Source organism: Artemia sp. Qi Xiang Cuo, chromosome 15, assembly GCF_049724085.1.
Source record: "Artemia sp. Qi Xiang Cuo chromosome 15, ASM4972408v1, whole genome shotgun sequence".
Taxonomy (NCBI): Eukaryota; Metazoa; Arthropoda; class Branchiopoda; order Anostraca; family Artemiidae; genus Artemia; species Artemia sp. Qi Xiang Cuo.
Genome location: NC_142808.1, coordinates 17944396 through 17970760, shown reverse-complemented (window position 1 = coordinate 17970760; position 26365 = coordinate 17944396). Strand labels below are relative to the sequence as shown.

At 37.1% G+C, this 26365-nt stretch overlaps 1 protein-coding gene across 1 annotated transcript in view; it reads left to right on the top strand.

Annotated features, from left to right (window-relative positions):
• RNF220 (ring finger protein 220) overlaps positions 1-26365 on the top strand; it is a 154577-nt gene that overhangs the window by 111799 nt on the left and 16413 nt on the right. The window contains exons 4-5 of the mRNA XM_089101456.1: positions 14000-14202; positions 19924-20112. Of these exons, the coding sequence (XP_088957582.1) occupies positions 14000-14202; positions 19924-20112 (392 nt within the window). The remainder of the gene's footprint in view (positions 1-13999; positions 14203-19923; positions 20113-26365) is intronic.

The window sequence follows — 26365 nt, the reverse complement described above, 5'->3', positions numbered from 1 at the left end:
GAACTAATCGGCTTTACTGTGTATAAAACTTCTAGGACAAAATTCGGTGACAGAGCTCAGGGACGTACGCAGGGGGGGAGCCTCCGGGCACGCCCCCCGCCCTGAAATCTCACGATTTTTTTTATTGTCCCATAATTTTCTGATTTTTCTTACAGAATAATGGGTTTGGAGGATTTGACCCCCCCCCCCCCCGAAACAAATTGCCCCCCCCCCCCGAAACAAATTCCTGTGTACGTGCCTGACAGAGGTACACTTGCTTCGAGAAACGAACGCTCATAGTCCTTATTTCTGTTGAGAGAAGTGACTGGACAAGGACAAAAACCCTCTGAAGCTTCGTCCACAGTTAGGTTTAAATAACGCCAAAATTGGACCAAATATAAGATTTATTTAAATTCCCAAGTATTCCTCGTCATCAAAAATTCTGAATTCTATTTTAAATTCAGCTTCGTTACAGTGGCGTGAAGTCGTGGAAATTTAGAGGTGGTGCAAGTTCACTGTTTTTCCAGTTTCTTCAGTGAAAAATACCATAAACGGTATTTTGTAAGGAAACTCCCTCACTACCAAAAAAACAAAAAAGATATTCATCCAAATCTAGGCGGATGACAAAAAATTTAGGCAACACTACCCCGGCTGCCCCCAATTAACTTCACTAAATAATTGTTGATAATTATCTGTTAAGAAACAATGTTGGTAGACTCCAGGATGAGAATTTGAGAGAAACTTTCCAGGAACAGTTGAATACTAAACTTGAGAGTTTAAAATTTGATAATGTGGAAGATGGTTGTAATAATTTTAGAAAAATAATTTGTGAAGTTGCTGAAGGTGTATTAGGGAAGAAAGCTAGAACTGCAGCTAAGAATATTAGTGAAAAAGCTTTATATTTAATAGAAAGGACAAACGACTTGTACAAGAATTATCTGAATGATAGATCATGTGGAAACAAAAGAAATGTAAAGAAGGTGGAGAAAGCATTAAAATATGAATTAAGGAGGCAAGAAGTGGAGGCCATGGATAAAATTACCGAGGATCTGGAACATGCAGCTAGACGGTATAATAGTAAAATGTTGTATTGGTACGTTAACAAAATGAGAGGGAGCAGTCAATCCGGACTTGGCCCTGTTAAAGATAGGAATGGGATCGCAATTAGCGATAAGGAAAAAACTAAAGAGAGATGGGCCGAATATTTTGAGAACTTGCTTAACCGAGATAGAGTTGCAGGAAAAAATATAGAGGAAAATGAAAAAGTTTCTGATACTTTGGATGTGAAGGAAGATTTGTTTTGTGAGGAGGAATTAGCAACAGTACTAAAAGGATTAAAGAATAATAAAGCTCCAGGTGCTGATAGGGTGTTAAATGAGTTTCTTAAATATGGTGGCTCTGAGGTCAGAAATAAGTTATTGAAGATTATGAATATGAATTTTGAAACAGGGGAAGTACCTAACGATTTTAGGAAAACCTTAATTAAACCACTGTATAACAAAGGTGATAAGAGAGAGTGTGGTAATTATTGAGGCATTAGTCTGGTCTCTGTAGGTAGTAAATTACTTAGTAATATGATACTTTTTAGACTGGGGGATGCTGTACACAAAGTTATAAGAGAAGAACAGTGCGGTTTTAGAAGAAGTAGAGGATGTATCGACCAAATTTTCACTCTTGGATCACTAATTGAGAAGTGTCTGAGTGTTCAAACACCCTTGGTCCTCAGTTTTATAGATTACGAGCTAGCGTTCGATTCTGTAGATAGAAGAGCTTTAGTAAAGGTATTATCCTTGTATGGCATACCAGGCAAATACATTAAAGTGATTAGTGCTATATACGAGAATAACACTGCTGTGGTTAAGGTAGGAAATGAGGATAGCAGCTGTTTTTGTTTTAAATTAGGAGTTAAGCAGGGCTGTGTTCTATCCTCCTTTGTATGGATTATTTTGATGGACTTTGTTTTAAGGAGCACAGGAAAGGCAATGGGAGACCAAGGAATAAAATGAGGAAGAAAAAGCCTCCTGATTATGCTGATGATTTAAGCATCCTAAACGAAAGTTTGAGCAAAATGAATGAAGTTTTAGAGGTTTTGCGAGTTTAGGGTGCTAGAATTGGTTTGAAAATTAATGTTAGGAAGACTAAGTCAGTAAGGCTAGGAATAAGTGAAGATGAAAATGTGACGTTGGGTAATGAAAAGATTGATCAGGTGGCCAGCTTCGCTTACTTTGGTAGTATTATTAGTGAAGATGGTGGGAGTAGTGAAGATGTCAAAAATAGAATAGCCAAGGCTCAGGGTGTTTTTTCACAGTTAAAAAAAGTATGGAAGAATAGGAAGATAAGTCTTCAAGCAAAGATTATAATATTAGAAGCTACAGTGATGACAGTGGTCAAGTATGGCTCTGAAGCATGGACGCTCCAAAAAGCGGATGAATATTTGCTAGATGTTTCCCAGAGAAATTGCTTAAGGATTGTTTTGGGTACCCGGCTGACTGACCGTATTTCAAACAATAGGCTATACGAAAAATGTGTTTCAAGACTACTTTCTAGGGCTATAATTGAAGAAAGGCTGAGGTGGCTAGGGCATATTGTGCTGATGAAGAATGACAAATTTCCGAAGGTTACTCTTTTTGGCCAACCGTCTAGGGCTAAACTGAAAGCAGGTTGTCACCATCTGGAGTGGGAGGACGTCAAAAGGAAAGGTTTAAAGGAAATGGGAACTTCGTGGGAGGGTGAAAAAATGGAGGCTTCGAAAAGATTCGGGTGGAGGAGGAGCATGCGTAGCTGTGTTGGCCTCAGGCGGCTTGGTGCTGCGGTGAGTTGTTAGTAGTAGCAGTAGTAATCACACCAAGTCAATCAGATAAATCTGATTAAGGATGGGTCCAGTTTAGATAAATTTCGGTGCAAGGTAGATATAATCAGGAATGGTTCTTAAAGGCTTATTGAAGGGATTTTGCGCCTTGTCGGCAAGGCCGCATCCAGGGGGGGGGGGGTTACAAGGTTTGTGTTCCCCCCGCCCCGAAATTTTTGTATGAATCGTAAAACGTAACAAAAATGCATAGAAACAAATTGTTGATGGTTTTTTTAAGTTTTTTATATCCCCCCCCGAACAAAAATCCTGGATATACCCTTGCTTGTCAGAGTAAGATACTATTTGATATAGTATTTATGTAAGCTGTGTATCCCCAAAGATATCGAACTCTAAGGTGAATTTTTTCTCCATGAGTACGGCCGTTTTAAAAGTGACCAAGTTCACTGGTGCCATAGAATAATATCAAGGCAGAAAAAATACGAATGATTCAAAGTGTAAACAGTTTCAAGTGATAAAATATAATACACAAAATTTAATGAACAAATTTTCTTTTTTTTCTAAGCTGTTATCCTCATTTACTCCCTAAAACTTTAATGGAATGATTCTAGCAGTTCTAGGCGTTTGCCCTCCCCTCCCCAGAAAATACCCCCAAGAAATCCCCCTTAAAATACCCCCCTTAAAATACGTCCTCCCAACAGAAAATACCCACACCCGCGGAAAATACCCCTCCACCGAAAACCCCCCCCCGTGGAAAATATAATTTTTTTTAGTTTCGTTGAAAGGAGCTAAGGAACGGGAAAGAGAGGAATTTACACACCAAAAGTATCTTAAAAACTTAAAAAAAACACGAATCCATTTTTGTTGAAAAGACTTCTTTGTGAACTTCAGTGATTTTTGGCATTAGCGGGCGTCAATTAGAAAAAAAAAGAAAAAAAGAAGCGCACACCTATGATTGGTGTGCGCCAAATTAAAAGAAGAAAAAAAATGTAGGAAAACAATCATCAAACTTGAGCTAAAAATATGGCACCAAAAAGTTTAAGAAGGTTTAGCTTTCCTTTAAAAGGATGATTGGCTTTGGGAACCGACCAATTCTTATTGTTTAAGTTCTTATGGACAAAAGCGTTGTCAAATTCTATGAGTTTTTTTTTTTACCTTCCAAACTACCACAAATCACCATTAATAAATAAATGAAACCCAAACTAACAGAAATGACAATACATAACCTAGCCAAACTCAAAACGAGCAAAAATTAAAAGGAGTAGGGCTGGCAACACCCATATCTTCTCAGGACCAGAACATAATTTGCCCTTTACTAAAAAGAAAAATTAATAACCGTGTATTGTCAGTTTAATATAAATATTCTGATTTTTATTCCTTATAGTCTTAACACTTCTTTATTTATTAGTCAAAAAGCGAAAACATTTAAATGTATTGGTTTTCAGTAAAGTGCAAATTATGTTCTGGTCTTGAGGAGGTGTTCGGGTTGTCAGCTCTACTTATGTTAATTTTTGCTCGTTTTGAGTTTGAATTTGTTATTTATTGTAATTTCTGTTCGTTTTTTGTAATTTATTATTTATTTATAATTTCTGTTCGTTTTGGATTTCATTTATTTACTATTTATTTTTATATGATTGTGGTTTGTGTTAGTTTTACGCTTGGAGAATTGTTTGAATTTATTTCTACTCATTTTTGGCTTAATGAGGCTCTTTACTATTCTTTGACAAGCTTGTTTTGTGGAAAAACTGTTTTAAAGTAATTCTTTTAATTTTTTATTGACAGTCTTTTTCATAGAAAAAATTTTATGTCTTTGTTTTTTTTTTCTATTGTACTCCATAGTTTTTACTTTGAAGATTATTTGACCTTATTTTTGCTCATTTTTGGTTTAATGAGGCTCCATACTTTTCTTTAAAAAAAACTTGTTCCGTTTTTTTCCGTTTTTTGTTCCGTTTGAGAAGATATGGAAACAAAAACTTGTTTCCCATTAACTAGTACTACCTGTAAGTAATTAACAAAAAAACAACAAGTTTTTCAACTGAAAGTGAGGAGCAACATCAAACCTTAAAACGAACAGAAATTATTATGTATATGAAAGGGGTTGCCTCCTCCTCAAGACCTCGCTCTTTACGCTAAAGTTTTTTAAAAAACTTTAAAGTTTTAAAGTTTTTTAGAATTGGAAAACAAAGCTTATTTTTCTAAATAAACGACCATTGTGTTACAGCAATCGTTCTTAAAGAATTAGGACAAAAAAGTCAAAGCTTTAGCGCAAAGAGCAAGGTCTTGCGGAAGGGGCAACCCCTTTCATATACGTAATAATTTCTGTTTGTTTTAAATTTTGATGTTGCTCCTTATTTTCAGTCGAAAAACTTGTTCTTTAAAATTCAATATCTGATCGTTTTTAAATAATACCGGGAAACCCAGCTCTCTGTCCATGAAAAGTTCCGGTACTTGCGTATTACACGTCACACACTCAAGTTGACGCTATGTAAAACACGAGCACAAACCGGTTTCTTCGTTACTTTCTTCGTTACTTTGGAAGTAAATTTTTGGTATATATTTGCACATTAGGGGAAGGGGGTAAAGTATAGCGGGTCTGCATGCAAAATATGCTAGGTACAATTATTCTGCATATTTTGACCGAAGAACTGTTTTCTGACTTCAAACTGTCCAAATACTTTAACCCCCCTTCCTCTTATATGTAAATATATACCCCAAATTATATATTTCCCATCTACTCTGTCACTTGTCTTTGTCTTGTCTCATGCTGAAAGAAACTAATGAAGAAACCGGTTTGTTCTCGAGTTTTACACAGCGTCAACTTGAGTGAGTGGCGCATAATTCACAAGTACCAAAATTTCTTCCCCCAACGAAAAAAAAAACTCAAACAAAATTATCGAATTTGAAAAGCCTTATTTTCCACGGGGAGGCGGTATTTATCGGGAGGTATTTTAAGGTTTTTTTTTCACGGGGGGGGGGGTGTTTTCCGAGCGGGGGTATTTTCCTCGGGGGGGGGGGGGGTTATTTCCAGGGAGTATTTTCCGCGGGGTTTTCTGCGAGGGCCTAATAACTGACCGTCGCAGGTGTCCCTTCCTTTGTGCCTCCGGCTGTGCCTCCGTGCCTCCGGCACACCTGAAACAGCGTGTTTCTGGAAGCGAAGGAACACAGTTTTGTCTTTGGCTAATGGAAAGCGTACGGCGCGTTTTTTACGACGGCAAACTTTCTCCTCTTGAGAGGTTATCTTTGCTTGGTCGTGTTGTTTACTGCGTTTGACATTGGAGATCCTGGGTCCTAAAAAGTGGACATTATGCTTTGAACGAGAATTTTATTACCACAAACCTTTACCATTGCCTAGAGATAAATATGCATTCCCTAGTGCTTCTCATTCGTCGATTCAAACGGCTTGGGCTCGACCGTCTTTTCAAACTCTCCGACATGAATAGCCAAACGTGTGAAGATTTTTTTTAGGAAGATGCGGTCTCAAACCAGCACTTACAGTACTGTAATAAACTTTTCGTTCCTCCAACTTCTGCACCGAATTCGTCGATATGAAAGTATAACGGATTTTGGAGCTCAATATTCCAATGAACAGTTGTCCTTGCCCAAGGCCAAGCGAGTTAGATCCATTGGTGTTGTGTCTGTCAGTTCCGATTTTTCTTTGCCCGGGGACGATGAAATCAAGCTCGAGCTAGGGTGAGCTCATATTGAAAGCCAGCGAATAACGAAAGCCTTGATACCCGACGACGTACTTTCTGCTTTCGGTCAACAAGTACCGAGTGTTCGTCTTTCTGTACTTCACGACAGTGACTCAGACGATGACTCAGAGGAAAATACTCTGTCCGATAAGCAGGAAAAGGCTTCCGCGACTGACACTGAATCGGGCTCGGAAAGTGACGGTATCTTTGAAGATTTGCCAGTGATTGTTCACTGTGTGAAACACCAAGTTGATAAAAATTGGGCTAGTGAGCCTGTGACGAACATGAAGAATTCTAGGTTTTGTCTTGTCAAGACTTCTGACGGCTCCATAACACCAATAAGAAATTCCACGCTGTTGTGGCTTCTGAGGGAAAGCTCTGAGAAGCTGAGTAGTGACGGATTAAAACGGGTGATTGTCCAAGGCCGACGAGTAGGGCTACGTGAGTCGACACAAACCAATGCAGAGGTCGGTGTGAAATCGGAATTGCGTATCGGTGAATGGTCCGTATACAGACCGGTTGGCAGGGGAAAGAGAGTAGTAGTTGGGCGGGTCATACAGTTTGGCTACTTGTCTGGGCGAAGATGCCACTCTTTTGACACGCAGAATATGGCGATGCCGTTCCCTGACGACATAGGAATTCTGTGCCAGTGGTTCCGGCTGAATGCTGATCTCACATTAACTGCCGCATTGGTAGACCAGGGTTACTGTGACTCCAGTCTGTATATCATGCATTCAGCAGAACCCGTTTCTATGGAAATCGGCACCAACATTGTCTTTGGCTTTGACTCAGACGTCTTCACAAAGCTGAATTCATTTATCCAGAAGAAGGGGTTCCGCTTTTTTGATATCTCGTCAGCATCGCAATCATCATGTTAAAAATGGCACCTAAACCCAACCTCAAGACCATAACCACCACCATCGCCATGTTCTGTGTGTCAACAGAAGGAATTTTGTTTAAAATTTTTCAAAGGTAGTTGTTATTTTTTTTTTCCCTCCCCTCCTCCTCTCCACTCGGTGATATTTTAATACAGAAACATATAAATCTTACAACTTTATACATTATCATATCACCTAAACTTCAAAAAAAAAGAAAATTATTATATACCAGTCATTGTATTAGCGGACATGAAGGCAAACTACCATTTAACTTTTTTCTTGCCAAATATCTATCGCTCCCCCCGTTCCAGGGTATCCTTCTCCCTCTAGGAGACGCTTTTCCGGTAGCATTTTTACTTCAATTTCTTAAAATTCATATCCTTCAATTTTCACTAATACGAATTCGACTTAGTGACTTAGTGAATCGACTTAGTGAATTCGACTTAGTGTAAGAGGCTTACTCTTACAACTTTAAAATTTTTTAACACAAAAAAAACTATTTGCTCTCCCGTAGACTGGGCGTCCTCCGTCCACAAGAAACCCATTCTTGCGGTGGCACTTTTGTCCTTCTTTTTTTTTTTTCAGCCATTTTTACGACAAACCTCAATCAACAAAAAAAACAAAATACAACCAACCCATCAACAAAAAACCAAAAATAACCTTAATACCGACGTGCATGAGGGCACAGAACTGAACAGAATCTTGAACCATGTCTCCTACAGACGAGGAGGCCACCCACGGTGGGGCTGATCCTTCCAGCTCAAGTGAGTGTGCCCCTCGTCCCCCATTCGCTTGAGTTCTTGATATAATTTTATTAGTCTCGAATGCAATCCGAGATCTAAGGCAGCGGAAGCGATGAATAGCATCAGAAAACTTGTTCTGCTCAGTAGAAGACTTAGTAGTAGAAGACTTAGTGTTTATACTTGTGCTAACCAAGCTTAGTTTGATTTACTGAAGCTCATTTGTCCAGTTTCTTAGGCTTGTCATTTGAGCTGTGATTATCGAGATGATTACTGAAACGTACCAATAAATATCTGAGAAACTAGTTATTTTTTTAGTTGGTTGCTTTACTTAGCGCTTTTTACTAATAACTCGGTAGTAACAGTTTTTCTGACTGTTGCTTTACAGTTTTCTCTTCAAATACCCAAAGGCCTGCGTTTAATACCAAGAAAGTTGGATTCTAAGTACATTCGGGAAAAAGGGATCTGTGTTTCTTCCGGATTCTTTCGTGGCAAAGCAGCAGATTCCTTTTTGTTTAGTACAATTAAGAATCCGAGATCCAAGGGTGCGTCTTGGCACAGCCACTAAACAGAAAAGCATGTATGATAAAAGGGAAAGGGACGTGTGAAGACGAGATAAAAGGTAACTTTTACCGCTGGCCAAGCCATATTTAATAGGGCTGCGAAGCGTGACGTCAAGTCTTGGGCTGGAAATTCAAATAACGATGAAACGTGGATGCGTAGACACATTTTTTCGGAACTTTGGCGAATTGTTTTGGCCTAAAATATTTGTCGTAGATCCTACTAATCCACCAGAACGTTTTCACGTCGAAATAATACTAGGGATATTGACAATCAGTTGTTAGTTACAACTAGAAACCACGTTTCACGGTACTTTGAATTTCGCACCTTGCTTTTTATGTCATCACCGCACAGCCCTATGTTGTATAACTTAAAAACCGTGTTCCGGGATTTTTTTTTGAAATTTCGGGTTTTTTTTTTGAAGAAAAATCGGAATGTTGTTTTTGAGCTGGTGGCAACACTGCATTTGTAATAGGAAAAAGTGACACCATCAGTGCCATCGTAGGGTTACCTAGTTTTTGCCTGGATATCAACAACTTGCAGTCCTCCGTTCTTCTTCTTTAGGTACATATCAGTTGTTTTCAGTCTTGGGGGTTCTTTTCCTTGCCAAATAAGCCGTAAATGATTTTTTCCAAAAATGATCGCTTTTGAAGGTGCTGAAATATTCGACAGATACTGAATAACAGGCAAGCTGTATATATTTACATATTGTGCCCTTTGGAATATTTTATAAGTTTCCTTCCCTGTCCATTTTTAGTGCCTCCGGCATGCCTCCGGAGGCATGCCTCCGTGCCTCATGCCTCCAGGTGTCCCTCAAAATGCCCAGTTGTCAACCCTTCGGTTTTCTGGGGGGTATTTCCCGGGGGGGGGGACTCCGGCCACCGATTCTAGCAAATATAAACATACATATTATATATTATGCATAATACCATAGGAAACTTTAATGAGCTACTTGTGACCCCCTCATAAAATGCTCTAATGGAAATTTGTAACGCTTTGAAAAAAAAAAACCTTCAACTCTGAATCGGTATGAGCGCGATAGTTTTCCACTACATGGTGACCCAAAGTCACCCTCGGTCCATAAGAACTGTTTACTCCTGAGACAGTTTTTACAGAACTCTTAAGTTTCATGGTGGGAGGGGGTTGAATACTTTCTGAGTTCGCCTGATTGGCCTCCCGGCCTCTAAACTCTGTGCGTGTTGTGAAACATTCTGAATGGGCGAGTGATTGTGTAATTCCTTGTGGGGATTTTCAGAACCTAGCTATACGGAGTTTCATTAATGAAATCTAGGGTTGCATAAATTGAGTCATACATAAATTAGATGGGTAGTGTGGCTTAAAGGGTCGTAAAAAAGCTAATTTTTCAGGTTGGTTGATTGGTTTGAATGTTTAAAAAAAATATTCGTCTCTGATGATTAGTTTTCCTTTCTTACTAAACTGTTACTTTTTTACAGTGACTATAAACTTTATTGAGGTAAATGAACAATTTAATTGGATATCATGGCTACTATAAATTGTGAATGAACAAACATGTTTAGACATAGGCCTACATAAAAAAAATGAATAGCTACTTTTTGTGTTCCATAGGGTAAGCTAATGGTTAAAGAGCTAAAAATAAAAATATGAGGATTTTACAATCCCTACCGGTAATGCCGATCTACGTTTCATAGCCCTTCAGCCAGGAACTGGAATGGGTGGTCGCGGGCAAGCCATCCTGTGCTTTCGCACACCCTTCCTGTTTACCTTCATCAGATTTATCCAGGTACCCATTTAAAGCTTGGTCGACTCTGGCTGAGCTTACAGAGTCACACCACTGACCCCCCGTTCGAAAACAAATAACCAGCGGCACCAGGACTCAAACCTCACGGACAGTGAGGTTGTCACGGACAGTGAGGTTGTCCGTGAGGTGAGCGACACCTCACGGACAAAGGGTTCCAAGTCTAGCGTGCTAATCGCTCGGCTAGTAGAAAAAGGGGACATAATTTCTAGAGAAAACAAGGAAAATGTACAAGCTTCTGGTACAAGCAACAGACCAGTTGGTACTCTTTTACTAAACGGACTCTTTTATATACGGCAATGCATACCAGTCACAAAATAAACCGAGACACGTGATGAAAACATGTTTACAATACCTTCTGGGATATAACAAAGGCAAGAACTACATTTAAATTGTTGTTTTTTGGGGGTGTAGGGGGGGAGGTACCTAGGTTAGGTTACTTATTTAATATATGGTATATTTTGCCAGCCACCCCCCCCCCCCTCAACCTAATCTGCAAATATATAGCCCAAATTTGTTTCTAAACTATTATATATCCATCCTATTTTATTTTATTTCATTAATATTAACCAAACTAGCACTATATAAAAGAGTCCGTTTAGTAAAAGAGTGCCGACCAGTTTTTAAATATAGAAAGAAAATACGTTGCAGCTTTCAGATATTCTCCTGTTAACTATTAGGTAATTTATTAGGTACTGGTGCTATAACACAGTGCTATAGACTGTACAAGGAAACCAGACATGGAAACCTGTCAAACGGGTATTTGCTATCTAAATTGATTGCAAAGCGTGATTTCTCATGGCGTTTACAATATTCAAACTGTTTTTTTTTTCTTTTTTTTTTTGTGGGGGGGGGGGGGTAAGGTACCTACGTTAAGTTAGGTTGCGTATTTAATATATGCTATGCTTTACCCCCCCCGCTCCAACTAATGTGCAAATATATAGGCCTAGCCCAAATTTGTTTTTGAACTATTATTTATTCATCCTATTTCATTTTATTTCATTAGCATTAAACAAACTTGACTTCTTTCGTGTGTTATATATAATGCACCAGAACCATTTATTATCTTTAAGGTGAATCACCAATTTTATTCACACCCAATCAAACAGTTCGTGGTAACGAACTGTAAGTAAGGAGCGACCCAGCTCAATAGTAACCGAAACTATAAAAACGGAATTTTGAAATTAATAGATGCATCAAAAGAATCAGAATTTATTGCTGATTTCAAATATATAAGTTTCATCAAGTTTAGTCCCACCCATCAAAAGTTATGTGCCTGAGCAAATTTGCCCGATTTTCGAAAAAAGGAGAAACACCCTCTAAAAGCTATAGAACCCCAACGAAAATTACATCATCAGATTCAGCGTATCAGAGAACCCTACTTTAGAGGTTTCAAGCTCCTATCTGCAAAAATGTGGAATTTTGTATTTTTTGCCAGAAGAAAGATCACGGATGCGTGTTTATTTATTATTTTTTTCCCAGGGGTGATTGTATAGACCCAGCGATCCTAGAATATCGTGGGAGGGTCTATTCAAACGGAAATTAAAAGTTCTAGTGCCCTTTTTAAGTGACAAAGAAAATGGAGGGCAACTAGGCCCCCTTCCACGCTCATTTTTTCCCCAAAGTCAACTGATCAAAATTTTGGGATAGCCATTTTGTTCAGCATGGTCGAAAATATAATTACTATGTCTTTTAAAATAACTTAATCCCCCAAAGTCCCCTGGGGGAGGGCTGAAAGTTATGAACTTTACCCAATGTTTATATATAGTATTGGGTATTGGGAAGTATACAGACGTTATCAGTTTTTTTTCTGGTAGTGGGGGGAGGGAGGTGGTCGGGGATTATGTGGGAGGATCTCTCCATAGAGGAAGTTTTCATAAGGGAATGGACATTGCTATGAAGGGGGCACCGGATTTCCCAGCATTATTTAAGAAATGATCAGAAATTAAATAAAAAAAAAGTTTTTCCACTGAAAGTAAAGAGCAACATCAAAACTTCAAACGAACAGAAATTATTATGTATATGATTGGGTTCACCACCTAGTCAATACCTCGCTCTTTAAGCCAATTTTTTTTTTGTACTTTCATAAGAGCTATTTATTCTAATTAACGGCCTTTGTGATTAAGCGGTCAATTTTAAAGAATTGGAACAAAAGTCCAACTTTAGCGTAAAGAGCGAGGTATTGATTAGGGGGCGAACCCCCTAATATACGTATTAAAAATATATGAATATAGAAGTTCGTTACGCATGTTAATTCACAAGTTACGTATATTTATTACTAATAAAAACGTTCGTAAATAAAATTAAACAACTTTCGAGAAAGACATTTAACCAAATAAAAGTAAAATTAATATTCAATTTTTGTTTAAATTATTGATCTACGGTGAGCCAAAATCAGAACCTGCAATATTTCAAAAACTTTCAAAAACTAAATAAAAAAAAACAGTTTTTTTTTAACTTAAAGTAAGGAGCGACATTAAAACTTAAAACGAACAGAAATTATTCCGTATATGAAAGGGGCTGTCCCCTCGTGACGCTAAAGTTTGACTCTTTCTCACAACTCCATTTTTTTTAAACAATAAAAAACTTTAGCGGAAAGAGTGAGACGTTGAGGGGGGGACAGCCCCTTTCATATACGGAATAATTTCTGTTCGTTTTAAGTTTTAATGTCGCTCCTTACTTTCAGCTAAAAAAAAACTTTTTTTTTATTTGATTTTTGAAAGGGATCAGATGAATGCTAATAACGACACAATTGGAAAATCGCTATGTAAAACCCCGTTAATCAGGGAGAATTTGTACTTGCTTCCTATTGGCCAACGAAATAACGCTACGACGTAGGAAACAATGAAAATAAAATCATGACCAAAACATTTTATAAGCTACTTTTAGCGGTTATTTTTATCTTTGACTTCCAATCGGTTTGTGATGAAGATACGAGTCTTACCGCATGATGACAGATTACAAAGGCAAGTTCAGAAGCAACCCAAAACTTAAAAAAGCTGAGACCCAATCTACGGCTTATACACTAAAAAAAAAAAAAAAAAAAAAAAAAAAAAAAAAAATTAATAATAAGAAAACTAAAGGGGTTTCAAAATTAAAATTATCACAGTAGTGAATTTTTTTTCACAATGACTGAACAATATTGATGAAAAAGAAAGGCTAATAAAAAGGCTACTATTAACAGCGTTTAAGACTATCATTTCCGTAAATCGTTGATTTTGTTGATTGTGTAAAAAAAAAAAAAACTAAACCCAAATGCCGGGTCTTGGACAAAAATTAGTAGCAAACCCAGAAAGAGAGTAGCAAACCCCCAGACAAACGAAATGTTTTTCCATACAGTTCAAAAGAGCCCATATATTTCAATTTCAAAATTAATGCTCATATAAAGGCACATGCACAACAAGAGGAAGGGTCCCTTCAGGCCTCTCCCCCAAATCTTAATACTTGTTATTAGTCCTGCAGTCTCTGAGTTTCTATATAATATACACTTTTTGAGAGTTGTTCTCCTCTACCCAATGTGCTGCCCTGTTTCCTCTATCCATGGTAAAGCGTTGAAATTCTTTCAGGTCTTAAACGGCACTTCCAAGATTCTGCTTGTCCAGTATGCGGCATTAATGTTCGTCCTCAAGACATCGAGTCTCACTTTGCCAGCGAAATCATCAGTTTGGAAAGAATAAGCAAATCGGTAACACCTGTTGACCATTCCCCTATTTCTAATAGTCCTGGACCTTCGGGCATTTCTGAATGTAGACAAGACTCTAGATGGGAGGTAAGGATTTTGTTTCTTTTCCGCTTGTTAGGTTAACTTTTGAGAGCAGATGCCATAAGAAATATAACCAGCAAATAATTTTAAATATGCAAACAATATGTATAACTTAATTGGCTGGTAAAGAATCTCAAGAATCTTAGCTGAGCCGGTATAATTCACGGAAACGCGCGGAGGAGAGTGAGTGAACATGGGTGTACCCAAGATCTGTATCAGATTGCAGAAAACCCTCTTCTAAATCTGGGTTGTTTTTGACAACAAAATAGCTTTTCGAGTTACTCACGTAACTAATTTTTTATGTTTTTTAATTAGTTAGATAAAAAAAAACCTATTTATGTTCCTCTTATTCTATAACGTTCTGCGCATTTTGTTGTTGGTATTTTGTCAAGCAATTGGCACCTTCTCAATGATTTCTTCTTTAAGGGTCTTTTGTTGGTTGTGGGAGACCATACTGTCAGGGTAGGGTTGTCAGCCAAGTTAGCAATAACAAGGGAATCGTGTTAAATTTATAGAAAATCACTGATAAACGATAAATATTTTTAGAAACGGGGGGGGGGGGGGCGGGCTCGGCCAAGATGCCCTGTCGGTACGTGCATACTCAGCTGTCTTATAATAACAGACAGTAAATAATCATACAACTGTGCTGATCTTGACCAATTTGAGATATTCCTGGCTTCTAGATATACTTTACATCTAGACATGATACTTCAAAACACTTCTTCATGTTTTCGATTTGTTGAAACTATTGATTTGATAAATAAACTAATTTAATACATCCAAGTAAATATAACCCATAATTTTGAGTTTTGGGCATTGAATTTACGAGTTACTTCTTCTCTGAACTTTTTTAATCGCATCTTACTCCAACCCAATCACTTTTGATCCCATGAAAATGGCACTAGAACTTTTAATTTCCGCTCAAATGAGCCCTCTCCCGATCTTATAGGACAATTGATTCGATATTATTACCCCCGGGAAAAAGAAAAAGAAAAAAAATAACAGACATTTGTGATCTTTCTTCTGGCAAACAAGTACTAAATTCCCCTGATCGCCTGATCGCTTGGCTCATTGGGGATGTTTCCCCCTTTTTCAAAAATAAGGTATATTTTCTCGGGCTTGTAGCTTTTATAAGTAAGGTTCTCTGAGATTCTGAATCTAATCAGTGGCGTCGTTGAGGGAGGCAAGGGCGATGGCAGTTGCCTCTCCAATAATTCGGAAAAAACTATAATTTATTAAGTAAACTTAAAACTGTTGCTCGTTTTAAGTGTCAAATTTGCTCTTTACTTTGAGCAGATAATTTTTTTTCAATTAATCTATGCTCGTTTGAACAAAAGGAAAACAAGAAAAATAGCAGTACATTATACTTCATAATATATTCCACAATAGTAGGCCTAATATATACTGCCTTTGAAACCTTATCATCAAGTAAAAATGTGAGCCTAGTTAATGGCAAAATTGAAAAATGCTCTATGTTTCCTGTTTCCCTAAATTTGCTCAGGTCAATTTTTTCCCTGATATTAAGGATGCTTTTACTTCCTAAAATCGATCGGCTCAAAATTATATTCTCTTGCTTTAAGACTTTTAAAGTGGAAATGAATACACCCTCTATATCTGCAAACAGGACAGAAATGGAATCATTGAAGGATAAGAAGGTAGATATACAGTGAATATAATTTCCTGAATGAAAAAGAATTCACTGAAAAAGAAAATAAGACTTAGTGCTTTGTATAATGATATTCATACTCGGTTGCAGTTTGGTCATGGAGTTCAAATCGGTTGTAGTTTGGTCATAGAGTTTAATAGAGGTGGATCCGCTCCAGGAATTATTTAATTGATTTAATTTTAAAATTCCAATATTTAAATCAGAACTCCAATTTAGCTCCAAATCCTCTTGTTTGTAATTGAAACGCCTAATAAGCGCTGATAACGTTCTATTCCTTACGTTTTGGATTCACATACTAACCCATAAATGTAGAACTGCCTCTATGTGTAATACCATGCTGACTTCTAGCTATTTTCACTTTTCTAAGTATTTCTTTAAACCAGCTCCAAAAAAAGAATTGACATAAAATGTGAAAAAAATATGACTGAAATTAGTCGCATTTCACTCAACGCCGACGCTATTTGTGGCTGTGGGACATTTATCTCTGCATCGGTATGCTGTACGAAATGTCTGCTGAGAATAGAATAAAATGAATTTAAACAAAATATGTATGTTTTTCTCACAATTTAGAAATTTAGAAATTTTGTGCACATACAAGCAGTACTAACCCATTCTCTTTTTCTATTGTTATCAGTTTTATCCTGCAGCACTTAGAGACCGAGCTTTGTGAAGAGAATTATAAACATAAAAACAATATGCAGTGTTACCCTCCTCTGGAAATGTATACCCCCATACCCTGATTTACACAAGAAAACTTTTGTGTAATTCTTATAGATTTCGTTTTTTTTTAAACAAAGATACCAAGAAGAAGGTAATTTTTAAATTTTATGAGTCAATTTTCCCTTCCAATTGGCATCCCTAGCAATTTTTAATTAATTTAAGGTTTCTGCCGCAAGGATGCCAAGAATTGCTAAGATTTTCTGAATATTCTTTGTCAAACAATGCCCAATGGATAAGTTAATAATTCTAATTTTATTTTTAGAATACTTTCAAATTTGAAATATGGTCGCAATTTAAATGTAAGGATCACAATGTAACGTTACACAATCTGTGGTAATACTTTGACTTATCCTGAATCTTTACTTAGACAGCGCTATTGTGCTGCCTGTGATTTTTGTGTCGGCTTTATATGACCCTCTGATATCAATACTATATATTAATATAGATCGGCGAACCCACAAACAAATCAATTCAATAAAAAATCATAAATAATCTTTCAATAAATCACGTATATAAGAAGTTTAGTACAGCAAATTAAACCTTACAGAGTCAAAATCCATTTAAAATTACGAGTAAATAAATAGCGCGAGACCCGGGGCTGTTAGAATACACCTTGGTTCCATTATGAGATTGAGCATCCTGTGATGGGCGTAGGTTTTGGGGAAGTGAAGGGGGGATATATACTGCAGCATTAGTGGTAAATTTGGCTGAATAAGACTAAGTGCATTCAGCATTCATCTTCACCCACCCAACAGTTTGTTCATGCTTCGGAACCTTCATCCGTAGTAGCTGATTTCTGAAATTCTTGTAAAAGCAAGAATCAGCACTCATATATATGACTTTTCCATTTGTGTTCGTTGTTTATAATATATTGCATAATGTTTTAAAATTCACCAATCAGCGTGTTTGTTAAATAGTTACTTTTCTTCACTACTGCTTGAGTAGCACCTACTCCAATAGAAACTCCTCTTGCCCCCCCCCCTATAAAACACTGTTGCTACGCCCTTGAATCTGATGGTATGGTTTTTAGGTACTTGGGCATTATATGGGTCTTTCTAAAAAGTCAAGTTTGGTTAATGCTAATAAAATAAAATAAAACAGGATGAATATATAATAGTTTATAGACAAATCTGGACTATATATTTGCACATTAGGGTGTTTGGGGGGGTAAAGCAGAGCATATATTAAATACGTAACCTAAACTAACTTAGATACCCCCCCCGAAACCCCCCAAAAATAACAATTTAAATATCGTATACGCAATGAAAACCACGCTATCATTGTATTATTCTATAGTGGTTAATCCGTCAAAAACAGGTTTTTCGTGACTGGTTTCCTTGTAAAGGCCCATACAGTGCCCAAGTACTGGTTTTTATTACGATTGCTTGACCTTTTGGGGTGCCTCTTTCACTGTTTAATTCAGTCGTGTCTTTCTTGTTGTCCAGTTATATCCTTGTCTACTTTTCCTTCTCTTATTAAATTGCTTTCTAACACTTATAATTAAGCCATAAATATAATTCAAGAAAAAAATTGTTCAGCACCCTCGATCTATTATATTTATCCATCCTTAGTATCTGAACACTTCTATTATCAGCTCCCTAGCTCTCACATGTTCTAACTCAGCTTACTCCAACATTAGCTTAATATCTGATTTGTATCCTTTAGCTGCGTGTCCTGATTCGGCTCGATACCAAAATGCTCGATACGAAAATGCCACCGTTTGGCACCTTCAAACGATCCATTTTTTGGCTTTCACCTAATTTTTTTGCTTGTTTTGCTAACAATTTTTTTCTATACGATTATTATCAACTATTTTGGTTGCATTTCAGCCAGTTCGGTTTTTGCTGATTAATCAGAATAAATTCTTAAAAATCCCCCCCTCTCTGTTTGTTTTGAAATTTTATTTATTGTTTATATCTCAGTGTTTAAATAGTATTTGTATCATTCCCCTCCTTTACAAGCCATTTGGCCTATGTGGAGAGCAGTGCCTCGTATTTGCTGAATGATTTTTTTTTTAATATATCTTATAAATTAAAGATGATATATATTCTGTAACAGCCATTGACTTTTTAAGTCTGTTGCCTACAACGTTCTGGTTTCGTTTCTAAAAGGAGAGGAAACTAGACCTAGCATGTTATTAATAGAGGGCTTTAACATGAAGCAGCATTTAAAACTAATAATGCCTCTGGTCGTGCAGCTTTGCCCAGCAAAACTACAAGAATTCAAAGTAAGCTCAATTCTAATTTAGAAAATTTTTATTTCAAACAAAGGTCTAAGTTTTTGGATCCAACATAAAATTTTCTAAAAGTACGCATATTCTTTGTTTTTAAACTATTTTTTATTAATTGTAAAGCAGTTAGGGATATAACAGTATGAAGTAAATAGGGTAGTTTAAAAAAAAAGAAAAAAAAAGACAAGTGTGCCTGTTACTCTTTTGGCGTAAGTGGTTCAGTTACCTTCATCCCGGTATAAAAGAAAGTTAAAACGAAACAAAAATAGATAAATCCATTTATTTAAATTTATAGGTTTTAACAACTCCTCATTTTCCCCTGATATTACCTGGTTTTGCACTGGCTACATTATGGTCTTCTAAAGAAGGGGAGACTGAAACCCTTTTCCCTCTCCCATAGGGGTCCTTCAAATTTCAACTTTGTTAAACATTGATATTTTTAAGTAAAATAAAAATGGACTACCTTAATATAGTAAACTCCCACTAGCGAAAGGGTTTTCAAACTATGGATCAGGACACTTTAATGAGTCCTATATGGAAAGACTTTCGAAAGACTATAGAGAAAGGCTTTCGTATAGAAAGTTTCTTATATAGAAAGACGTTTGTAAAGAAATGAAGACAAAATATCCTTATAACAGAGACATTCGCAATAATCATATATGATAACAGTTCTCTGGTTGAAAAAAGTATATATTACAATTTTTAACATCAATACTGGTCCATGCTCTTTCCATTAATTTATTGCTTTCTGTGCAGTCATTTGTTCAAATCAAAGTCGTAAATTCATTTTTACTTCTTTTTTTTTTATTTCGTAATGTATATCCCAACACAGTCCAACAATTTGGCAATAGCCAAAGATTTTCGAAGGAGACACGAATAATTTGGGAAACCTCTGTTATTTTCGCTTATCCAGGAAATATTTTTCATGTTAAGATATATTTTAGTTTCATCCTTAGTTGGCCGCGGACTGGCTCTGCCCCAAATGGTTTCCCAGACCCATACCCAATTTTCAACCTGTTATCCTCAAAAGTCTATCAATTTTGGAATCCCTGTCCCTAAAACAAAACTTTATTGCTAATTGCAATAATAATATTTTTATTTTTTGTTCTAGACTTTGCAACGAATTCGTACAAATCGGATTGGTCGGTCTCGATGCAAGTCAAGAAGGCGGCGCGGTGACTGTGATGATCTGGGAGAAAGATGTTCAGCCCCTGATTCCAGTTTATGTCCAATTTGCAGTTTAAGGATAGTTGGTTCTTCAGAAGACTTTAGTACCCATATTGTCGAATGTGTCCGAAAGGTATTAGAAAAGTGAACTAAATTGCTTAGAACAGAACATTTTTTATCCCTTTGACCCATTTTAGATTTATTCATACCTGAAAACGATTATTTTCTAAGATTTTTATCTGCTATTTCCAAAATTATTAAGCTTTTAGGGAAGTACCATATTTTGTCAGTGTTGCTACGTTCAGTCGTCAAAAAAAATAAGTAAAACTGGTTAGTTAAGTTTGACAATGCTTTTCGTCTGTAAAAATTTAAACATTAACAATCTCTTGATTCCCAAAGACAAATACAATTTCAAAGGTACGCCGCACCTGCTGTTTGGTACATTAGTTTTTGGCATATTTTTTTTTGGCTTTTTCATCCGTGTTTTATTTCTTTTTAATTTGGTGCCCGCTACCTCCAAAACTGCATATTTTTCATTATAAATTGGATTCCCATCTTTTTTCTAAATTTTAAAAGATATATATGGACGAGTAACTTATCATTTAACCGATTTAAGCATATTTTTTATTTTTTTTTAATTACTCTCGAATAACAAAAGTTAGTATTTGCCAAAAGCAAAACTTACTATTTCGAAAATACAGTGTATGATCAAATGGAAACTTGTTGCTAAAAGGGCTAATGATAAGAAGCAGAGAAAACCGATTCCCACTAAAATTAGGCCCCTAAAAAGAAATAAATGCTTGAAAACAAGCCTGGATTCACAAATATACAGATGTGGGAAGCAGTCCCTTCTTTTCTTAGAAAAGTCTCTACCTTATTACTTTTAATTAATTAAAAAAAACTTTTTCCAGAAAAAAAGTTTTTCAAAGAAAAGTAAAGAACTCCATCAAACAAAAAATGACAAAAAATAAAATCAAATAATCTACCAAGCGTGAAACTACCACAAATCAGCATCGATAAATGAAACCCAAAACGAACAGAAATTACAATAAATAACCGAGTCTAACTCAAAACGAGCAGAAATTAACATAAGTTGCCTTCCCAAGGTCAGAACATAATTTGCACTTGACTGTTCAAATTAATGTGCATTGTCAGTTTAATATACATATATACTGATATTTAGTAATCAAAATATTAATATTATTTGATTTATTAAAGTTATAAAACTAAAACATTTATATTTTTTTCAGTAAAGTGCAAATTTTGTTCTGGTCTTGGTAAGGCATAGGGGTTTTGCGCCCAACTTATGTTAATTTCTGCTTGTTTTGAGTTTGACTCGGTTATTTATTGTAATTTCTCTTCGTTTTGGGTTTCATTTATTTATCAATGCTGATTTGTGGTAGTTTCCCGCTTGGTAGATTATTTGATTTTATTTTCGCTCATTTTTTGTTTAAAGGAGTTCTTTACTTTTCTTTGAAAAAACTTGTTTTGTGGAAAAAGTTTTTTTTTAATTAATCTCTGTTCGTTTATATTGACACAGTCTTTTCAGGGAAAAAGTTTAAATTTAAATCGAAAAAGTTTAATAGTTTAAATCTTTTCGTTATTTTAAGACTTTCTAGTTTGGCCTGCTATTTGTATGCTGGAGAAAAATTTTCAGCAATTTTTAACAACATACACCCTTTTATTAATCTGGACACAAATAGTACTGTTTAATTTAGTTTCATACCTCCTCTAGTTGACCTGAAATGAAAAACTTGATACCATTCGCAAAAAAATCTGTTTACTCTCTTTGATAGCTTGCATACACTTACGCTATTTTGATTTGGTCAAATTTTAAGAGCAGAAGTAGCCCCGAAAGTTTGAACATCATACTCTCAGTCGTTCTTGGGATACTTCTGAGATGCCTTATTGGGATTTAGCATTATCACAGTGTATTTTGATTTAATCTTAAGGCAACATTTAGTTTTTAAACATAATTAGCGAATGGGAGGGTGGGTATGGGAGGGTGGGAGTGGAAGGGGGATTAGTTGCCCTCAGATCACTTTCGACTATTAAAAAGGGCATCAGGTCTTTCTATTTTCAATCGAATGAGCCCCTCTCGAAGTTCCAATTACAACTCCTTCGATACGAAGTGCCCTGGTCTAAACAACAACAAAAACAACAAAATATCACTAATCACTTTTGACTATTAAAAATGGTACTAACCCTTTGAATTTCAAATCGAGTCAGCCCTTTTTCAAGTTTTTACGACAAAGATTTCAATAAAAACCTTATATACCCCCAGGGCATAACTTATAACCCTTGCCCTGAGGGTTGTGGGGGAGTGTCCTCCTCAAAAACATATTTTCCATCTGGAAATTAACTACGCTGAACCAAAGGATTATCTTAAAATTTTGATAGGATGTGTTTGGGGACTGATCGGCTTGGGGAGGCTAGTTGTCCTTCAGTCGATTTCGACTATTAAAAGGGGCGCTAGCCCTTTGAATTTACAATCAAATGAGGTTTTTTTTTAAGTTTCTACGACAACGCCTTCTATAAAAAATCTTATATACCCCCAGGGCATAACTTAAAACCCTTGCCCTGAGGGTTGTGGGGGAGTGTCCTCCTCAAAAACATATTTTCTATCTGGAAATCCAGTACGCTGAAAAAAATGGTTATCTCAAAGTTTTGATTGGATGTGTTTGGAGGAATGCTAGGCGTGGGGGGCTAGTTGACCTCCAATCACTTTCGACTATTAAAAAGGGCACTAGCCCTTTGAATTTCCAATCGAATGAGCCTTTTTTGAAGTTTCTACGACAACGCCTTCTATAAAAACCTTAGGGGAGAACGGGGCGAAATTGGACAGGGGCAAACTTGGACGTCGAACCTGACAACTAGCCTATTGCTTCTATCAATCCACAAAAAATAGGGTAGATGGGGCTTATGTATGTCTACATTGGCGGGAAGTTTGAAATCTAACGGAACTGTTAACACCAGGATAAGAGGTAAGAAAGTTTTTAGATGCTTAAAAAAATTTGGGAGTCGCAACATCAGTTCGATTTGCGGTAACAAAAGGTGGTAGTTTTTCTTTGTTGTTGATGTTGTACAGTTGCTAGATACATCCTCTATCTATGCCCTGAGTTTGATTTGTCTATTCCAAGTACTTCTTTTTCAGGACGCCATTTTCTAAAATTGGTTTGATAGGGGCGAGATTGGACAGAAATTCGGGGGCGACTTTGGACACTGTCCAAGGTCGCCCCGTGTGTCCAACTTCACCCCGGGCTGTTTTTGTTTATCATTTTAGAGAATGTCTTTGCCTCTTTAGAGGCAATTTTTAGAGAATTTCTTATCTAATATTTGGAGTTTGATTGATGATGCTAGATGGCGTTGCTTGTGTGTAGATGTTTTTTTTTTTTCGCACAACACAACGAGGTTAAGTTGGCTGTTTCATTAGCTTAATGAAAGGGGCAACATTAAAAATTAAAAAGAACAGAGATTATTCCGTATATCCCCTCCTCAACGCCTTGCTCTTTACTACGCTAAAGTTTGACTCGTTGTCACAACTCTATTTTCTTAAACAATAAAAAATTTTAGCGTAAAGAGCGAGGCGTTGAGGAGGGGACAACCCCTTTCATATACGGAATAATTTCTGTTCGTTTTAAGTTTTAATTATGCTCCTTACTTTCAGTTAAAAAAAACTAGTCTTTTGTAATTTATTTTCAGGACGTTTTTGAATTAATGCAGCTTCAATTTTGGCTCATTGTACCTGAATAATTCAAACAAAATTTATGTATCAATTTTATTTATTTTTTGGCTAAATGGCTTTCTTGAAATTTTGTTCTGACGTAACTTATGAATTTACTCACGTAACAAACTATATTCGTATATTTTTATTACGTATTTTAGGGGGTTCACCCCCTAGTCAATACTTCACTCTACGCTAAAGTTCAAATTTTGTTCCAATGCTTTAAGAATGACCCCTTAATCACAAAAGCCGTGAAATTTTTTTTTTAATTTTTAATATAATTTTTTTTTAATTACATGATCAAACAATTCATGGTAACGAACTGTAAGTAAGGAGGGACCCGGTTCATATCATTGCTTCTTAAAGCTATTTCCAGGTTATTTCCCGTGCATTTACTGTTTGTTCTTTCTAGTTGGACAATGGTTCGCAACTACATCAGGAAACACGATCTACCAGATGGCAAATCCATGGAGCAGGCAGTGAATGCAGTCTTAGAGCGTAGACTATCTATTAGAAATGCCGCAACAACCTATGGACTGAAGAAATCAACCGTCACCTATGCTCTGAAAAATCGACAAGGAGTTACTGAAGAACCTCAAGCGAATCCAGTTACACCTCCAGGTCGCCCAAGGCCATCGCCCAACCTGAAGAGAAAAACTGTTTTCTCTAAAAAACAAGAAAAAGAGTTTGTAGAGTATCTCCTAAAATATCAGCTGATGAATCAAGGCCTCACTCCGAAAGAAGCAAGGAAACTTGCCTTTGAATGGGGCAAATTGATTGGCATCGAAACACTGAAGAGCTGGGTGCGAGACAACATAGCTGGGGTTGACTGGTTCTCAGGCTTTATGAAACGAAACCCAGAGCTATCTATTCGTAAGCCTGAAAATACCATCCAGGCAAGGGCTGCTGGCTTCAATCCAGTTGTTGTGAATCTGTTCTTTGACAACCTGCAGAAACTCTACGAAAAATTCAAGTTCCCACCAAACCGTATCTGGAACTGTGATGAAACTGGGGTTCCTACTGTATTGCCAGCTCCAAAAGCAATCGCAAGGAAAGGATCAAAGCAAGTTTCCCAGACAATGTCAGCAGAGAGAGGGGAAAATGTTACAATGCTCGGGTTTATTTCAGCCACTGGTCAAGCTCTTCCCCCCGTTTTTATATTCCCACGGGTGAAGGTGAACGACCGGCTTTTTCGAGAAGGCCCCCCAGGATGTCTCGGGCTTTCTCACCCTAGTGGTCGGATGACCTCGATCAATTTTGTAGCTTCTATTGAGCACTTCATCAAGCTGGTGAAGTCATCAAAAGAAGACCCTGTGCTACTGCTACTTGACAACCATAATAGCCATCTTTTGGTGGAAATAGTGCGGCTGTGCCAAGACAATTGAGTCCACCTCCTGACCTTTCCTCCCCATTGTTCCCACCGCTTTCAGCCATTGGACGTCTCCGTCTATGGACCGTTAAAGTTTGCGATGAGAGAGTCACTGAACACCTGGTTGCAGATCCATCCAGGTCAACGAATTACGATTCACGAGACTACCCAGCTCTGCAAAGAACCATTCATTCGCAAGTTCAACCCGGAAAATATAACGGTTGGTTTCACGAAAGCTGGAATTTGGCTCTTCAACAGAAGTGTATTTTCTGAGGTAGACTTTCTACCTGCTGAGGTGACAAATCGTCCAGCCCTAGACGATTCGTTACTAGATATGCAGTCAATACCCTCTCTCTCTCCTCCTCCACCTTCTCGTCCCCAAAGCGAGCTAGGAAAACAGACTCCTGAAGCAGTAAGACACTATCCAAGAGCAGATATGACAAAGCCCAGAAGGAATGCAAGAAAGCAAGGTCGAACTTGTATTCTTACCGATACACCCGAAAAAGATGCTTTAGAAGCTGAAGCACGAGCGAGAAAGAAAAAGCAGAGTAGAAAGCCTATGCCCAAGCAGGCCAAGCAGCCCACTGCCAAGAAAAGAAAGCAAATTGAATCTCCAGTGGAAAGTAGTGGTGATGACGTTGAACTTGACGACAATTCATCTGACGATTCTCTGCACCTCCATGAGGCTGATAAGGATGACATAGACAAGGACATTCAAGCCGGAGACTTTGTTCTTGTCAAGTTCGAGTAAGGAAAGAAGAAAGCCCTTGTGTATTATGTTGGCGAAGTTCTTGATGTTGTAGAAAAGCAGTTTGCGAGGGTTAACTTTCTTCGGAAACAAGGGGACAAATTCATGTTTCCTCAGCTTCCTGATATTGCTGAGATAGACATTACCGACATAGAACTGAAGCTTCATGTCCCCTCTTCAGCTGGTGGAACCGGTCGTGCAGTTCAGGGGCTTGTTTTTGGTTGTGATCTTTTGATGTACGCTTTAAAATGACAATTCTAGTTGAAACCCGGATGCCTATGCAATGTTCCTGGCTGATTTTTTTATGGAATTTTGAGTTTTCATATGATTTTGAGTAATTATGTATCATTTTACACGAATATTCTGTATTTGGATAAAGTTTAATTGCTTAAAACTGTCTTGTCCAAGGTCGCCCCATGCCCGTCCAATTTCACCCCGTGTACGGGGCGAAACTGGACACTTGACAAGGTCCTACTCTCATGGTACTCACGCTTCAGGGTGATCTTTAAAAAATCTGAAAAAAATTCACCATTATTTGCCAGACT